The sequence below is a fragment of the Strix aluco genome, chromosome 4 (assembly GCF_031877795.1).
Source record: "Strix aluco isolate bStrAlu1 chromosome 4, bStrAlu1.hap1, whole genome shotgun sequence".
Lineage (NCBI taxonomy): Eukaryota > Metazoa > Chordata > Aves > Strigiformes > Strigidae > Strix > Strix aluco.
In genome coordinates, this window is record NC_133934.1 from 85369703 (window position 1) to 85385246 (window position 15544).

Sequence of the window (15544 nt, forward strand, 5' to 3'; positions counted from 1 at the left end):
TGGGGCAGAGTGGGTGTGTAATGCCCTGACCTCCTCCCACATGTGCAAGGCTTAAGTTCTTTATCACACCTCTAAATTCTGGTCCCTGCATGCAGTGACTTACCCTTTGGGTGTCCATTGACAGGCCTGCCTTGACAGAAACCCTGAAGCCTTCAAGCCCAAAATAGGGAAAGGAAAGGAAGGAGAATCGGATCGGAGACACAGCAAAGGGTGTAACTGTAAACGCTCAGGATGTCTCAAAAACTACTGCGAATGTTATGAGGTACGAAGCATTATCTCATCTTGAAGATACCGTCTTTTTCCCTTTTAGTGCTGTAGCTTCTCTGATTTGCTTTGTCTCTTCTTTGTACTGATTGCTATAATGTTTTCTATTCTTTTCTATTGCAATAATGCTATCTCTTCTTCCAGCAATTTGCACACAGAAAGCCATGTATATGGCAGAATTGATCACTTCTATAAGTTTAATTTTAAACCATGTAGCAGCTTCAAACTTAGGCTTGGATTTGTCCTTTACTGAAGAGTGGTATTTCCTAAAGAAATCTGCCGTACCAAGTCCCTAGGAGGAGTTGAAGCAGCATCCCACAGATGTTCTGGGATAGAACATGTCTGTGGAAGACAAAAACAAAAGTTGTTGTCAGCTAACTGATGGGTCTGTGGATATAGAGGTATGTCAGACTGACCTCTCTCACAGTTCAACCACCTAAATTCCACTGTTAATAGTAGGTTGGTGAAGAAAGGGATGAGTGGGAAACCACTGATTTGCATTTGATTCAGGTATACTTTCTGGAAAGGCATCTCAGTTTGAGGTGAGAATTTGGAGAGAAAACTACTACTTGAGAGTTTCTTCTAGTGACTAATTAATAAGAGATTAAAACAAGATCTCCTTTTCATTCTGGTTTGTCTTAAAGGGAGTCAAGGTTGCTACAGGTTTCTCATGTTTTGCTTGTTTGTTTCAGGCAAAAATCATGTGTTCTTCCATATGCAAATGCATTGGCTGTAAAAATTTTGAAGAAAGCCCAGAGCGAAAGACACTGATGCATTTAGCAGACGCTGCAGAAGTTAGGGTGCAGCAGCAGACCGCTGCAAAGACCAAGTTATCTTCCCAGATCTCAGATCTGCTGACAAGGCCAACACCAGCGCTCAGCAGTGGTGGCGGGAAGTAAGTTAATGCAGCACCCTGTTTCGGTTGCTTCTGACATGTTTTTTTTCTGATGTATGTGACAGGTATGTCCCTGTCACCTTTGAATGTTATCTGCGTAAGCTGTAGAAGCAGGAGCGCTCAGGTGAATGGAGCTTTATGTTCACACAACCGTGCTTTCTGTGGGACCTAGGGTATGCCAAGCTTAGCTGTGCCTCAGCGTGTCACTAAGCATTCTCTTCTCATGGTTGCCCGTGTGCTCACAGAAAGCATGAAGTACAAGTGTTCCATTTACTAAAGGATGTAATCCTTGAGCTGCCCTTACAGTGAAATCTGGAGAATTGTTCTATGTATGTGGGCATTTCAAAGGCTGTTTCAAAATGTACGTGGATGGAGGCAGGCCCCAAAGCGCAACGGCCCACCAATTCATGTGACACTAACTGTGGCTTATCCACTCCCTGCTGGTTGTCTAAAGGCTCTTGGAAGCAATGGGACAGATGAAATCTCATCAGTCCTTGTACTAAAAAGTTGCCCAGCTCTGGAGTTCAGTGCACTGTGTTTTTGCTGAAAGTGAGTGGCTCTATCTTTGTTTCAGGCTGCCCTTTACGTTTGTAACCAAGGAGGTAGCCGATGCGACCTGCGAATGCCTTCTCGCCCAGGCAGAGCAAGCAGAGAAGATGGGCAAGTCAAAAGCTGCAGCAGAGCGCATGATCCTGGAGGAGTTTGGACGCTGTTTGATGAGAGTTATTAACTCTGCAGGGAAGTCCAAAAGTGACCCTTGTGCCATGAACTGCTGACTCGTGCACATGAGCCACCATGAAGCGGACTGAACAGAACACTTAAGGCACAGGGACACTTTTGTTTGGCATAGAGGATTTAATAATATTTGTTAATTTGGTGCTTGTTGTAAATTGACTTGTATAAGATTGAAACAAGAAAATCTTTTATAACAAGATGCAGAGCCTTTTAAATCTTAGCTAAATCCTCTTCTACTTAAGACAATGCCTAAAGGTCAAATCTTCTTGCTGATGTACAGCTTTTACGTTGGGTTTCTTAAACATTAGATGTGTTCTCCCCTTTCCCCCAGAATAATTGCCTGAAGGGCATATATAAATTATTATAATATATATTATTTACAGTGTATGGAGTTGCATCACTTTGTGCATACAGGAAAACACAGGTGATGTCAACAGCCAGGTGATGCTTTTGTCAACAGGCCAATAATAAGGAAGTATCAGTGTATCCAAGATAGCTCTGAAAGGAATTGTGTAAAAATGATCATCTAAATGGAAGGTAGGACTCATATTTAGGACTTGACACAGCATGTTCCTTTAGTGCACGGAGCACTGTGAAATACATAGGCAATAATACAGAGGGGTTGCTTGCAGATTCAGCGCTGGGCAAGTGGTGGAGAATCTCGCTGGAGCAGGGCCCAAGGAGTTTAGAGGTGAATGGAATTAATGGGAATTTTTTTATAGAAACGTGACTGAGAGCTCAGATATCTCTTAAGCTGGAACTTGAAGGCTAAAACAGTGGCCTATTCTCAGAAGTGAGGAAGAGCAGCTGTGCCACAATGCCAGACTGTCTGCCCAGTGTGCACTGTTACCTAAGCGTGCAGCAGGTGGATGCTGTTGCTTGGGTGAAGCTTGGTTTTTCAGAGGTCTGCAGCAGCCTAATCCCTCACTGGAGGAAGGGCTGTGCAGCCCGTTGTGTTTTCTAGGATGGAGTTGTCACCCTGGAAAAGTCTGAGAAGCTGAGGTCACGGGAGATGGTGGAACCACAGTTGTCTTAACAAGGACTCGAGACAATCTGCATCCAAATTGACTTGCAAACACAGGTAGGGATCATGTTCAGCCTGGTTGTGGGTCTTCAGGATGCTGCTTCTCTGTATGTTGGCAATTAGTGTACGCTTTTTTTCATGTTGTTTAGAATGACTGTGAAAGCCATGATCTGAGAGGGTGCTAGCACAGAATCAGGATTGCTACCAAAACAGATGCACGGATCCTTTTATACAAAGCTGGGGGGCAGGGGGAATCAACTATAGCTGTGTATTAGACTAGGGCAGGAGATTTTTTCAGTATTTGTTACGGGCAATCTCAGATCACATTTTTGATAGTGTTGGCACAATTAACCTGGTAGGTTACTAAGCTACTGTGAACATCAATAACCGTGTTTAATCGCAAGCATTTTTATTACCTGTCTCACTGCAGCCTGAACTAGCTAGGTTTTTCCAAAAGGGGTTTTGTATTCCTCCTGTAAAGCTATAAATACAGAGAAGTGCAGCAGAGCTCTTCCTCCAGCTTTTCTAGCAGGGCGATGCTGGCGAAAGGTAGGGGCTAGGCAAGCCGGCAGCAGAGCGAAGTGCCTGGACGCGTGATGGCAATAGGATGGGGGGATGCTTCCGCTCTCGTCTTCACCCCGTGATCCTGCGCACCGAGCAGAAGGCCCTTTCTCCCTGACCCTTCTCTGGACCCTCCTCAAAATGCCTCAGGGGGGCAAAAAGGGCCTGGGAGGTGGCCAGCTGTGGTGGTAGGCCTGTTGAGTGCCCACTGCAGACAAGGTCTGACCTGCCAGTCGCTGTCTGAAGGGCCCTGTCTGCTATTAACATCTCTTTGAGCATAAATAGCAAGTGTATTTGTGCAGATCTCTGAAAAGGGAACCCACCTCTTGTGTAAGTAAATGCCATTTTTTTCATAATTAGGACTTGGATTTACTAAAAACTCAGTGCAGTAACTTTACATGTAGATAGTGCGGATATTCAGTTTACTTCTAGTGACCATAGTATGTCCAGTAAGATTTGTATAAATGTAAATTAGAGTAAGTGAATAAAGTAATACCTACTTACGTATTTTTCAAACAGATTGCAATATGCCTTCTTTTGTTTAGACTTCAATCCATGTTAATTTTGTATATAATCTGTCTTACTCTAAATTGCACCTTTTGTGATGTGTATTTATATACAGTGTGCAAAAACACTTGTGAAATTTAGATTACAGTTGTAATTATGTATGATGGCATTGCTTGAGAATATTTTGCTTGTAAAGACTTTGAAGGTGCAATCAAATGCTCTTGGTTCTTCTATTTTGTTTTGAACAAGCTTTCTCAGATATTAAGCTTGAATTCCTCTCTCCCCTCTCCCTGGTGTAGAATGTGTGAATTGGTTTTTGTACTTCCTTAGCCATTTGCATCAAACTGCTGGACGAGATTCACAGTCAAGTTCATCCAGTTACATAAAAATAATTGGGAGTGGGGCAAGGATTCATTTTCTAGTTCTGTTTACATTGGAAAGTAGGAAAATTAAATTTATATTTACTAGACCTATTCAAAGAGTACACTTTTCTATATTGTACAAATAAAACAGTCAGATAAATCACAAAGAAAAATAAACATTTATACTATTCTGTAAATACGATTTTTTTTTTTTGCACTCCTTTCCTTCAGCACTGACAAATACATACAGATTTTCACTGAAATAACAAAATAAATCTGTTAACACTAGGCCCACTTCTGATGCAAGTACTGGCTTGGATTTTCAGTATGAGATCAAATCCTACCAGAGATAAACCATGGTTACTAGCATGCTGTCTTGCGTAGCGATTCGTGACACGTTGTGGCAGAGTTCATAAAGGGCCAAAATGTGTCAACCAAGCCAGCACATTAATTTCTCAATTTCTTTTAAATTCTTTAATGAGAAAGCATAGATTTTTTTTTTTTTTTTTTCACATGCAGTGGCTAGACGAACCTCCTCCTGCTCAGCATAATGCTCAAGGCCATTCTGCAGCACCCTTGAAGACAGCAGGGTGCTACACAGAGCTCATTGAGGACCCCAGGCAGAACTTTGAGGCAAAGCTTTGTTGAGAGCCTTAGACTGCTTGTTAGCAGGATGCAATGCACTGTTTTCTTGCAGTGTTTGTGTCTTTTTATATGTTTCTTGGGGAGGGGGCTTGTGAGCAGCTCTTGCAAAGCTGTATTACTCAGTTGCACTGAGGAATACAAGTCAGTTAAGAGAGCTTGTGGTTTGTTTCTATGAAGCAAAACCTGGTTTTATTTGTGCATCCAATTTCTACATTCAGCTTTTTTAGCAGCTTGGTAAAGGTAGTATATGAGCAATGCTCAGGGAGTCTTGAGAGTGTTGTTAGGATGTTGAGTGAACAAAAGATGTTACTGAACTGAGCTTTTCCCCCTTAGCACACCAGCTGCTGTGAGAGGAGGCTGCAACAGAGGATGAGAGAAGGAAGGAGGTGCTCAGAGTGACTTAGGGGTGGGTCTGTATGGACCTCATGGAGGGCAAGAGGGAGCCTGTTTCAGAGAAAAGGTGAATGTCTGAGCAAGGAGTTGCTGGGAAAACAGTGTCCAAAAGACACTGTGGGAAAAGGAGTGGTGCAGAAAAGCACTTGGTCGCAATTGTGGAGTTAGGAATGCTGAAAAATTCCACTGAAACGTGACAGTTCCTGTGGTGTGAGTACAGCCAGCAGTATCTGTGGTGGGCACAGCAGGACTGTATTTTTGGAAAATAATGGCAATTGGTACAGGGTTCCTATATTACAACTGTCAAGCTTTTTTATAATATTGGATAGCTTTGTTAACTAGATAACAGCCACACTTTCTTCTAATAATGTGCTTTTGCTCAAACCTCATCCTACCAAGCCCTGTAAAGTTTCCTCAACATCTCTTGAAAACCTGTCACCAGTATTTCAGCGAATTACAAAAGGATGTGTGAATTGTGATGGTCACGGGTACAGGCAGGTCAGCCACAGAAACACCCAGAGCCCAGCCTGTCTGCACAGCTCAACTGAAATTCAGAGAAATTCAGATGGGGAAGCCCTGTGCGTGGCACACCCGCCGTGTTCACAGCTTGGTGCTGCGGCCAGGAACCCTCGTACATCTTCGTGCAAGAGCTTCCCGTTTGGGAGGAGGCTCAGAAAGACCTGAGCTAGACAAGCTCCCTCAGGTGTAAACACGAGGTTGCAGCAGGCTGACACGCAGCCATCAAAAATGCCCAGCGAGGAAGTGCCTGTTCCCTATGGCTCAGCTCATATTGGGGCTGGAGGTTCAGAAAACGCAAATATTACATTATGTGAGTGCAACCAGCCTACCACTGGGATTTTCATCAGCGTTTTGCCAGTTGTCCTAAAAATCATGTCTCGCATGTATATGGGAGGGAAATCGTTTCCCGCAGTCTCTTGTAGCTGGAATGGCTCCGTGGCAGCGACAGCTTCAACATGGCTTTTTGCACAGATAATTGGACTAGAAAAATAAAGTCTACATGTTTTGGTTTGCTACTCCCAGCAGAGAATGCGTGAAGTTCTGCAGTGCTGCTGCTCTCAGAGTTTGAGGAATTGAGTGCAGCAGCTCTTTACAGAATCACAGAATCATCACGGTTGGAAAAGACCTTGAAGATCCTCCAGTCCACCCGTGAACCTCACACTGACCATTTACCTACCATGAGTGAGGACTAGGGGAAGAGAAAGAACCCAAACTGACAAGGGACAGCTTTGTCAAGTCACTGGTAGGCAGAATGGCACCTTGAATGTTCTTCCTGGGATATGGTGGATCACCATTTTTCATCCCATCTCCAAAACGCAGCTCGAAAGTAACTGAACAGCCAGTGTTGTGGGAAATACTTGCCTTCCATCTTGACCTGCTGTTCTGCATAGCAGAGGGAAGCCATTTAGTAGCAATTATGCCAAACTTTGCTATTCCAGCTGAAGCACTGCACACCAAGGCAGCTTCCTTGCTGGGAAAGTGAACTGACTGAAGAAGCCTGTCCTACTCGGTGGCATCAAACCTGTGATTCGTCACTGGTGGAAACAAGATCTGAACAGGAGACTGCCTCGTGCCTTGGGCTGCAGGGCACACGCCAGCTCCGCAAGGATGGGGCCATGTGGCATGTGGGTGACCTCATGGGGCCATCTAATGAGACCCAGAACACAGCACACCCTGGGGCTCCTGCCCCGAGAGGAGGGTGTCAGTGCCCACGGGTACTGCTGGGCACGACAGCCCAGTCGCAGCCTCAGCGCTGCACCCTCGCCTTCGTGGACAACAGCCATGGATCCACTACCTCACCTGTAAAATGTGGGGCTTTAGGGGTACAGTTTGATATTGTACTCCCCCCTTCAAGGGATCTAGACTTACACAGCCTGTTATGTGTTTGATGAGATGTGTTGGAGTGGAGATTAGAGCTTGTATACAACTTGAGTGCTGTTTTCACGTCTTTATTTTCCTTTTCAAGTAAAAGTTCTGTAAGCTTTCTTACCTCCAGCTTTTCGAAAGCGTATCTGCTTTGGTGACAACAAAGTGCCAGCACACATGCATGCCCCCCACCCACGTGGAAGACACATTAATTTTCTCCTGGCAAGAGCACTCACAGCACTAAGCCACCCAGCACCTCCAGGGGACACTGCAGAGTGTCCCCTAACCCCTCCCCAGACATCCTGAGCAACCATTGCTCATCCTGACTGCCACATGTCTCTCGTGAAATACGTGGCCGCTTTGCAGGATCACCTGATGGAACGCAGGATCAGATGAACTCCCTTGCTTTGCTCAGTGAAGCTCTGATCGGATTGTTTGCAGCAGTCCAACACATCACTGCTTACCAACACTACTTTTGCTGGCCAAATCATGGGAAAACATATCATTTCCTCACGCGTGTCGCCTAATCTGGCCATCACGGAACCTCAGCAGGGGCCAGCCATCCTTGGAATAGCAGTGAGGACTCATGACCCCAGTGGGTTTGGCTTGACTGACAGCTACCCAGCGGTGATGGAAACCCATGTTTTCCCTTCAGTTTCTTCAATCTGTGCTTTCCACAACGGCAGGTCAAGTTCAGGTGTTTGGCATGGTTTGTTCTGATGTTTAAGTAACATCGTGTTATTTCCTTTACCAAGATGGTGTAGTGGTTGTTGACGCACAACTCGCCATCAAACAAATGGTTCGTGAGGGTGGGGAAGAGGGGACTTTCTCCCAGAAGCTCCTGGAAGACTTTCTGTTCTAGAGACAAATGCCACAGCTTAGTGTTTTTGTTGGCATCTCCTACTTTGTCACACTGGTTTAGGACTTGCTCCGAAATGCTTGTGATGTAGTGTACACTTGCCGAGGGCAGAGTCACTCCACCAAACTTTTTTACATAGAGCACAGACCTGCACCTCAGCCTGCTCTCATCTAACTCAAAAAGGGAAGCAAGACAAGCCTCGCATTGCAAGTCGGAGGCTAATTGCTCAGCAACGAAGCCCGCGGCGCAGGTGAGGCTCTGTGCGTGCAGCGAGAGGTCTGTCAGCGCGTTACTCAGCGCGGTGCCGCGCAAGAGCAGGCCGGCGCAATAGGGGTACTGGGACGGGGTCCTCCCCCGAGCTGGGTTATACTGAGCACGCACGCTGCCGAGGGTCAGATCTCTCCTACGAGACAGAGCTACGTCCCAGGAGTTTGTGCTGCCTGAGCCACAGCTGTGGGGTGAGGCCGGTGCCAGGCTGCAGCTGGCCAGCAGTTTGTGATACGCGGCCCGGAACACGGTGCAGGTGGGGCTCCCGCTGCCCTCACAGGCTTGCTGGAGGGCCCCGAGGAACAGCTCCAGCGGGTTGAGGCTGAGGGCGTAGGTCAGGAGGTGACGGGAAGGAGCGTCTTCTGGACACACATAGTTGGTGTAAAGCCACTTGAGGCTTTCGGCGTTGAGCAAGAAACTCAGAAATCCTAACTTGCATTTGCTCTTAATAATATATCTCCCCATAGAGTCCGTTAAGGTGGTGAAGAAGCTCTTGGCCTCGTTAAAGAGGTGGCTTATTTTGGTGTAATTTCCAGCTAGCAAAGGCCCCTTCAGTCCCCTTCTCCAGGGACCTCCGCTGTGAAATACATCACACAGCCGGCTCATCAAGCGCACAAACTTGACGGTACCGCTGCAGTTCTGGAACGAGGCCAGGCCCAGCTTCTGGAGGTGTTCCAGTGCATCAGCAGCACCCTCGCTGAACAACAGGGTAGCAAGGTTAATCTTCAGGTGGTAACTCTCCTTATTCCCAGGTCCGCCCGACTTGGGACTGCGTGGCTCTAACACCCTCCGCTCCTGCAAAGCCGCCAGCTCCACCACATGCTGCCACTGCGCGGTGTCGCTGAGCCACTCTATCTTCTGGAAGCACTGCAGAGCATTCCGTATCAGCTGGAGCGCGTGGCAGACGTCGAAAAAGTACGTGATGCTGTGAGCAGAGCCAGGCGGATGCTGGAAAGTGCACTGAATCCTTTCGGGATCTATCCTGATCCCCAGAGCTCTGGCAGTCTCGGCACCGCGACCGGTGGCACCCGACGTCACAGCCAGCACCACGATGCCGATGTTGTTCAGCTTATTAATGGTGTGACGAAGCAGCTGAGCAAGGAAGTGGCCAGTTGTGCTGTTCACAAAGAAGTAGCCAAGTGGAGCTGTCCAGGGACTCGAAATGCCGACTGCCATGAGAATTAGGGCTTCCGAGGCCAGCGGAGTTTCGTCAGCATCGAGCGCGCCTGCTCCCAAGTCAATAAAGCCTGTCGGGTGCTGGGTGTGCAGGTCCCACTCCCGCTGCTTCTGCAGGGACATGTCCTGTACCATCAGGGCACAGTAGCGGTAGGCCTGTTCCCCTCTCTCCACCTTTTCCTGAAGGCGGAGAAAAATGTCGTTGCTGAAGCCTGCAGCAGCCTCATCATTAGACAGCCAACTGGGAAAAAAGGGAGGATACAATTACATGTGATTCTGAGAAAACTGAAGCAAGTCAGCACCTTTTACCACTTAGCCTGTGGTCAGCTGTGTCTGGAGCTGCAGAGCAGATCAGAGTATGCAGAGGGCCACCAACACCAGACTGCTCTCCTTCCCAACTGGCTTTTTCTGCCCCACGCATCATAATCCAGTTTAGATGTGAAAGCCTCGGCAGCCCATGAGGAACATACTCTCCATCCACTACCTCTTGCACCCCTTTGAGCAGATCCTTTGGAAGAAGCTGTGTGAAGACCCCACAGGCTGGCATGGACAGTGGGTGTCTGTTGGGCATCCTCCAACTACGCTACAGGAGTTTGAGACTCAAAACCTGGCAGGGGGGGATGACTTTCTTCAGCTTCTGTGTGCTATTAGAACTTCACTCCTTGATAATGGGTCTGATAGCGCTGCAGGTAGTAAATTCTGAGTCTATGTAACTACTTGCAGTGAGTGACACAATTGAGTTATGTGATACAGAAGTATCTCCCTTCCGTAACTTTGAAACATGCACTTGTCAAGATTCTTTGTGAGGTAAGGTGAGAAAAACCAAAGCTCTACTCTGCTTCATGCAGTCCTTCACGTTCTCATGTTCCCTTCTTGACTTTTCCCTTTCCCAGAAAACAGCCCCAAAGTTTTCCATGTGTAGTCCTATTGGTTTTGATTTCCTCTACTGCTTCTTATTCCTGCCCCTCTCTCCTCCTTTGATTTAGACTGCTGCTGGAGTACTGCAGATGCTCCCTTATCCCTGCCTTCCTGCTGCTGCTTTTTAGATGACGTACTTGTATTTGCCCGCCCTTCCACTATTTGTCTCATCCCTCCCCTCTCACAAGTCTATGCTGCACACAGGGCAAGACCATGTGCCAGGAGGTTAAAGCACCTCTGCTTTTTTATATTCCCCCTGCCTCTCCAGCAAACAGTAAAACACAGCAACTGAGGCCCTGAAATGTAGCTTTTTTCAAAAAAAGATGGCAGTACTTGGCAAACTCCACACTCACTCTAAAATTGTTACTGTGAGGAATGTGTTATTCTTATGCTGTGACCCACATATACCAGCTCTCTGAGATGAGGGGTAACAATATTTCTTGACATTTGCTTCCCACTCTGCTTCCGTTACTAAAACAAAGCAGGGAGAAACTACTAACGCTGAACGTTTTCAGGACATACGTTACACCGATTTTTACATGAGTACTTAAAAATACATTCAAAATGAATGAATAAAAACTTGCTTTGTCAGGCTGTAAGGATGAGGGAGGGGAAAAATCTTCTGTAGATAATCATAGGCCTTAACATGGTAGAGGTGTAGAATACAAGCAAATTGCTTCATTTCTGGTGAATATTCTGTCATCTGCCTCCACCTGTGCAAGTCGCAAGGCAAATCTGCTTAAAAAAAAAAAAGTAGGTCAGTTCAGTGAAGCAAATAAATAGGTGATACCAGAGGGATGCAGAATACAAGACAGCAGTGTGGGCTCTGGAATCACAGTCCTGAGTTGCATAAAGCGTACAGCTCAGCAATACTATCACTGTTCAACACTATCCTCTTTTCCTATCTGATGTTATTCCACAGTTTTGAGTAAAGACTGTGTTTTAGATGGGGGTTCTGCTTAAAAATTGACATGACAGGAGAGAAGCCATTAACTTATGGTTGACCCTGCAATTTGAAATGGCTTCTTCGGGTTCTATTACTCATGTGAACAGAGCTTGCTTCTGGACAGCACAAAAGACAAGGGGAATATTTTCTTGAGTCCTCTATCAGCTGAAGGGTGGCACGGTTTGGTTCAACAGCCTTGGTTACAGGTCTGACCTGAGCACCATAACCAGCCTCAAGGAATTGAGTTTTTTCAAGGAGATTTTAATTCTTTTCCGAATTGGCTGCTGTGTCCCAGAGCTTCAAATCACACGGCCTCCACGCTCCAGCCCCAGACCTAGGAATGAGGGGTTCTGTGTACCGTGAAGTCAAACAAGTACCTAAAACGGGGTGGGGGAAGCACGCACCCCGAAGCGCTCTGCCTTAGCAACCGCCCCCAGCAGTACCTGAGAACTGGGCCTGCAGCAAACTCACGGTTTCCTCAGAAAGCTGCTGCTTGTCCGCCAGCTCCCGGAGGACGGTCGTCACCGTTCTGGGCCGGGGGGCGGCGGGGGAGCACGGCCCGGCCGCGGGGAGCTGCTGCTGCTGCGCGGCCTCCGGCACCGGCCGCGCCTCGCCGCCCGCCGCCCGCTGTCCCCTCAGGCTGTAGTTGTGGTCCCCGGCGGGGGCGCTGGCGAGGGGCTGCTTCAACGCCCGGCCGGGGGGGCCGCTCCTCCGGCCGGCGCCCAGCGGCTCCTGGCGGGGAAGAGAGAAGGGGAGGCGGGGGGCAGCCGGTCACCGCACACCGGCGCGGCCCGGCCGAGGGGGGGGTCGGGCGGAGCGAGGGTGATCCCCGCACGCACCGGGGGGGAGAAGCGGGAGGGCACGGCCCCCCGGCGCAGCTTCCGCCGCAGCCCGTAGCGCTCGAAGTCGGTCTCGGCGAAGTGCCGCGAGCAGAGGATGGCCCCGGGGCCCGGCCGCCACGCCCGGCGGCTCCGCGGGTCTACGCGGTTCACGGCGCGGATCCACTCGCGGCGCTGCACGGCGTCCACCGGGAACCTGCGGAGAGAAGGGAGTGGGAGGCGGGAGCGGGAGGCGCGGGCGGGGTGCGGGGGCCGGCCGCACTCACTGGTGGAAGGAAATACCACGCTCCCGGCTCCGCCCGTTGTCGCGAGCGGTGCAGCCCAGGGCCGAGCAGCTCCGCGTCATGGCCGCCCCGCCGCCGCGGCCCGCCGCGACGCCCCGCCCCGGAACTGCGCCCGCCCATTGGCTACCACCGCCCGCTCGCTTCCTCCTTTCCCATTGGCTCGCGAGCTGCCACTCCCGGGCCTTCCCGTTGGGAACTGCTTCCCCATTGGGCGCGGCGGCCGCCCATGGCCTTGAGGCAGTGCTGCACTTCCGCCTCGGCTGACGTAAGCAGAGAAGCGTGGCCGGAACGGGCAGGGAACCCAGCCAACCGCTAGCAGGGATGAGGGGAGAAGCAGCCAATGACAAGCGGCGATCCTCGCAGCCAATGGGAGCAGCGCTCCCAGCCTGTACCTATGGGGGGGTGGGGCGGGTAGCCAGGGTTGTCTTTCCCGCCGCGCCGTGAGGGGTATCTGCAGCGGCCCAGGGGTGTCCGGTGGCGGGGCCGCTGCTCGCCCGCAGCCTCGTCCGGGCGGGAGCCGCAGCCGCACCATGGGGCTGGGGCAGCGCCCGCCGCAGGCGCAGCGTCTGCCCGCTGCTGAGCGGCAGCGGAGTCTGGCGGCGGGAGGCGGTAGCGGTGGGGCTGTGCTCTGAGAGGTGGGTGGGTGGGGGGAGCCGCGTCCTGAAGCGCCCCCCGAGCCGGGCTGTGGAAGCCGTCGGGCCGCGGCGGCTGAGCCCTTTAGCTCCCGCGTGTGGGTGCCCGCACACCCCGCCCCGCCGCCGCTCGTGGGTCTGGCCGCTGTCCGATGATGAGCCTCACTGCTGTTCACATCATGATGGCGCCGTGATTACTGCCGTTGAGCTGAGGAGGACAGGCGGCACCAGACACCCCACACACCCCCCCCGCCGCCTTGCCGGCGCTTTCTCCCCGTTCCCCTAAACCCCAGCGGGGCGGCCGCCCCTAATGCCTGTTTCCCTCTTCCCTAGGGCCGATCGCTGCTCCTGCCCCGAGAAACCCCGAGGAGACCCCGAAGGAGGAGGACGCTGCCCCACCACTTCCCCCCACTCGTGGCCCGCCCCCCCCTCGCTTCCCGCGCAGGGAAAGGTGGAGCCCCGCTCCCCGCCGCCCGGAAGACGCGGGGCGCGCCCGGAAACCGGCGGCGAGCGGGAGGCGGGGACGCGGCTGCCACGTTGGAACGGGACGGGACGGGGACGCGGCGGTGAGGTGCGGGGGGAGCGAGGGAAACCGTCGTTTAACACCTTTTTTCCTTCAGTTCCTGTCGGAAACAGGGCGTAGGCGCTGGTTGACGAGGCGACCGGCGGGCGCTGGCCGCGCACGGTGTTTCCGAGGCGGGGGGAGCCCCAGGGTGTTGAAAAAAAGACCCAGAAAGGAGACGGTGGAGGCTCGTGAACCGTTTTCCGTTCTCTGATCTGGCTGGTTGCGGAGGGTATTTGGCGGCAGGGGTCTAACGAGGGTTTTCTCGAGGATGGGTTTGTTTTATGGGTTAAGACTGGAAGCTGCCGTAGGGTGCCCGATGTGTGCCGCGATGCAGCTAGAAGACGATTTTTCAGAGCAGTTGAAGCTTTGCTCACGTTGTCCTGTTTTATGGTCTGTTCAGCAGCTATCAGTTTCCTCTAAGTGTCAATGTTATTCTGCCAACAGAGAATTATTCCTTCTCTTCCCCCTGGGTCTGCTCTGGAAAGGATGGCTTAGGTGTCTGTCCATCTGTGGGACTTCTTTAGGAAAACGATCCCCCTGGCAGCTTTTGCCAAGTCCTAATGCAGCTGCTGTATCCGTGGCAGCGCAGTCTCCCCGTGCTCCATTTAAGCATTAGCTTTCTTGGTTTTATTTTTTAGCAAAATGAAGCTGAAGGAAGTTGATCGTACTGCCATGCAGACCTGGAGCCCTGCCCAGCAGCACCCCATTTACCTGGCCACAGGTGAGTTTCTGGGAAGCATGTGCTAGCAGGCCTCAGGCTGTGTGTGGTGGCTGCCGTGAAGCAGTCATAATTTTGGACTGCCCAGGGCATGGGTGGAGTCCCCATCCCTGGAGGGGTTGAAGAGTCGGGTTGACCCAGCGCTGAGGGATCTGGTGGAGTTGGGAACGGTCAGTGTGAGGTTCATGGTTGGACTGGATGATCTTCAAGGTCTTTTCCAGCCTAGATGATTCTGTGATTCTGTGAAAGTTGTAGGAGTTATTTCCTGTTCTGAAGGCTGGAGCGGGGTATATGGTGTAGTCCCTTTGGTGGAGATCTCCAGTTGTGCTGTGCGTGCAAACACACTTTGCGTTCTGCAGGTGACAGCAAGCATCCTCTTTCTGCTGGGGTAGAGTGACAGCAATCCTAACCACTGGTTCACTTTCCCTTGCTGCTTGTTTGTAACTTTGATCACTTTCTGAGCATTGTCAGGGAGAGTGGCGCTTGCCCGAAGCTTTTCCTGTTCATCTTGGTTAAGAAACCCCCAAAGGGGGAATCACGGGGAGGAGAATTACATAGAAATACATCTAAATAACAGAAACCTGACCCTGTCTCGGGGTCCTTTTTGCAAGGATGATGTTTTTATGCCCCTCCTTGTGCTGCTTTTGCAGTTGCTCTTCTGTATGTCGTGGCTTTCTCACTGCCAGGCATGCTTCTTCGCAGGTACATCAGCTCAGCAGCTGGATGCAACCTTCAGTACAAGTGCTTCTCTAGAAATATTTGAGTTGGACTTATCAGACCCTTCGCTGAATATGAAGTCTAGCGCCACCTTCTCCTCCTCTCACAGGTAAGCAGTGAGGTTGTAAGGGAAAAGTAACGGCTGTGGAAGTGTTGCACGTGGTGTGTGTGGAAAGGCCACTTCGTGAGGTTTATCTGCAGTTGTTAAGGAGAGGAGCAGAAATTCAGCACTGAAGGATGAAGGCGCAAGTGCCAGTGATGTTGTGGGACAGTGAGGTGTCATTGTGAAGGCAATGAGCTTGGACTCCAAGGAGTCGCAAGCAGCTCATGCTCTGACATAAACCTAAAAAATC

At 50.5% G+C, this 15544-nt stretch overlaps 3 protein-coding genes across 17 annotated transcripts in view; 2 read left to right on the forward strand and 1 right to left on the reverse strand.

Moving 5' to 3' along the window:
• The window catches only part of LIN54 (lin-54 DREAM MuvB core complex component), a 41309-nt gene extending 36764 nt beyond the window's left edge, over positions 1–4545 (forward strand). For all 6 annotated transcript variants that reach the window (XM_074823902.1, XM_074823907.1, XM_074823906.1 and 3 more), the window contains 3 exons: positions 125–262; positions 957–1159; positions 1734–4545. In XM_074823902.1, coding sequence (XP_074680003.1) covers positions 125–262; positions 957–1159; positions 1734–1935 — 543 coding nt within the window. In that variant the 3' untranslated portion in view covers positions 1936–4545. The remainder of the gene's footprint in view (positions 1–124; positions 263–956; positions 1160–1733) is intronic.
• A 2792-nt stretch (positions 4546–7337) lies between these two features.
• On the reverse strand, positions 7338–12664 carry THAP9 (THAP domain containing 9). Of its 2 annotated transcripts, none has more exons than XM_074823901.1 (5): positions 12542–12664; positions 12276–12449; positions 11880–12168; positions 11075–11225; positions 7338–9813 (listed from the first exon to the last, which is right to left on the reverse strand). In XM_074823901.1, the coding sequence occupies exons 4-5, from the start codon at positions 11191–11193 to the stop codon at positions 7806–7808; spliced, it is 2127 nt and encodes a 708-aa protein (XP_074680002.1). In that variant the 5' UTR covers positions 11194–11225; positions 11880–12168; positions 12276–12449; positions 12542–12664; the 3' UTR covers positions 7338–7805. The 2 variants fall into 2 exon arrangements, with proteins under 2 accessions (XP_074680002.1, XP_074680001.1); XM_074823900.1 differs by having other exon boundaries at positions 12276–12471.
• A 303-nt stretch (positions 12665–12967) lies between these two features.
• SEC31A (SEC31 homolog A, COPII coat complex component) overlaps positions 12968–15544 on the forward strand; it is a 47399-nt gene continuing 44822 nt past the window's right edge. For 7 of the 9 annotated variants that reach the window (XM_074823909.1, XM_074823908.1, XM_074823910.1 and 4 more), the window contains exons 1-4: positions 12988–13168; positions 13525–13762; positions 14395–14477; positions 15177–15300. In XM_074823909.1, the coding sequence (XP_074680010.1) occupies positions 13090–13168; positions 13525–13762; positions 14395–14477; positions 15177–15300 (524 nt within the window). In that variant the 5' untranslated portion in view covers positions 12988–13089. Of the gene's footprint in view, positions 13195–13524; positions 13763–14394; positions 14478–15176; positions 15301–15544 lie in introns of all 9 variants that reach the window. The other 2 variants (XM_074823914.1, XM_074823915.1) reach the window with 2 other exon arrangements.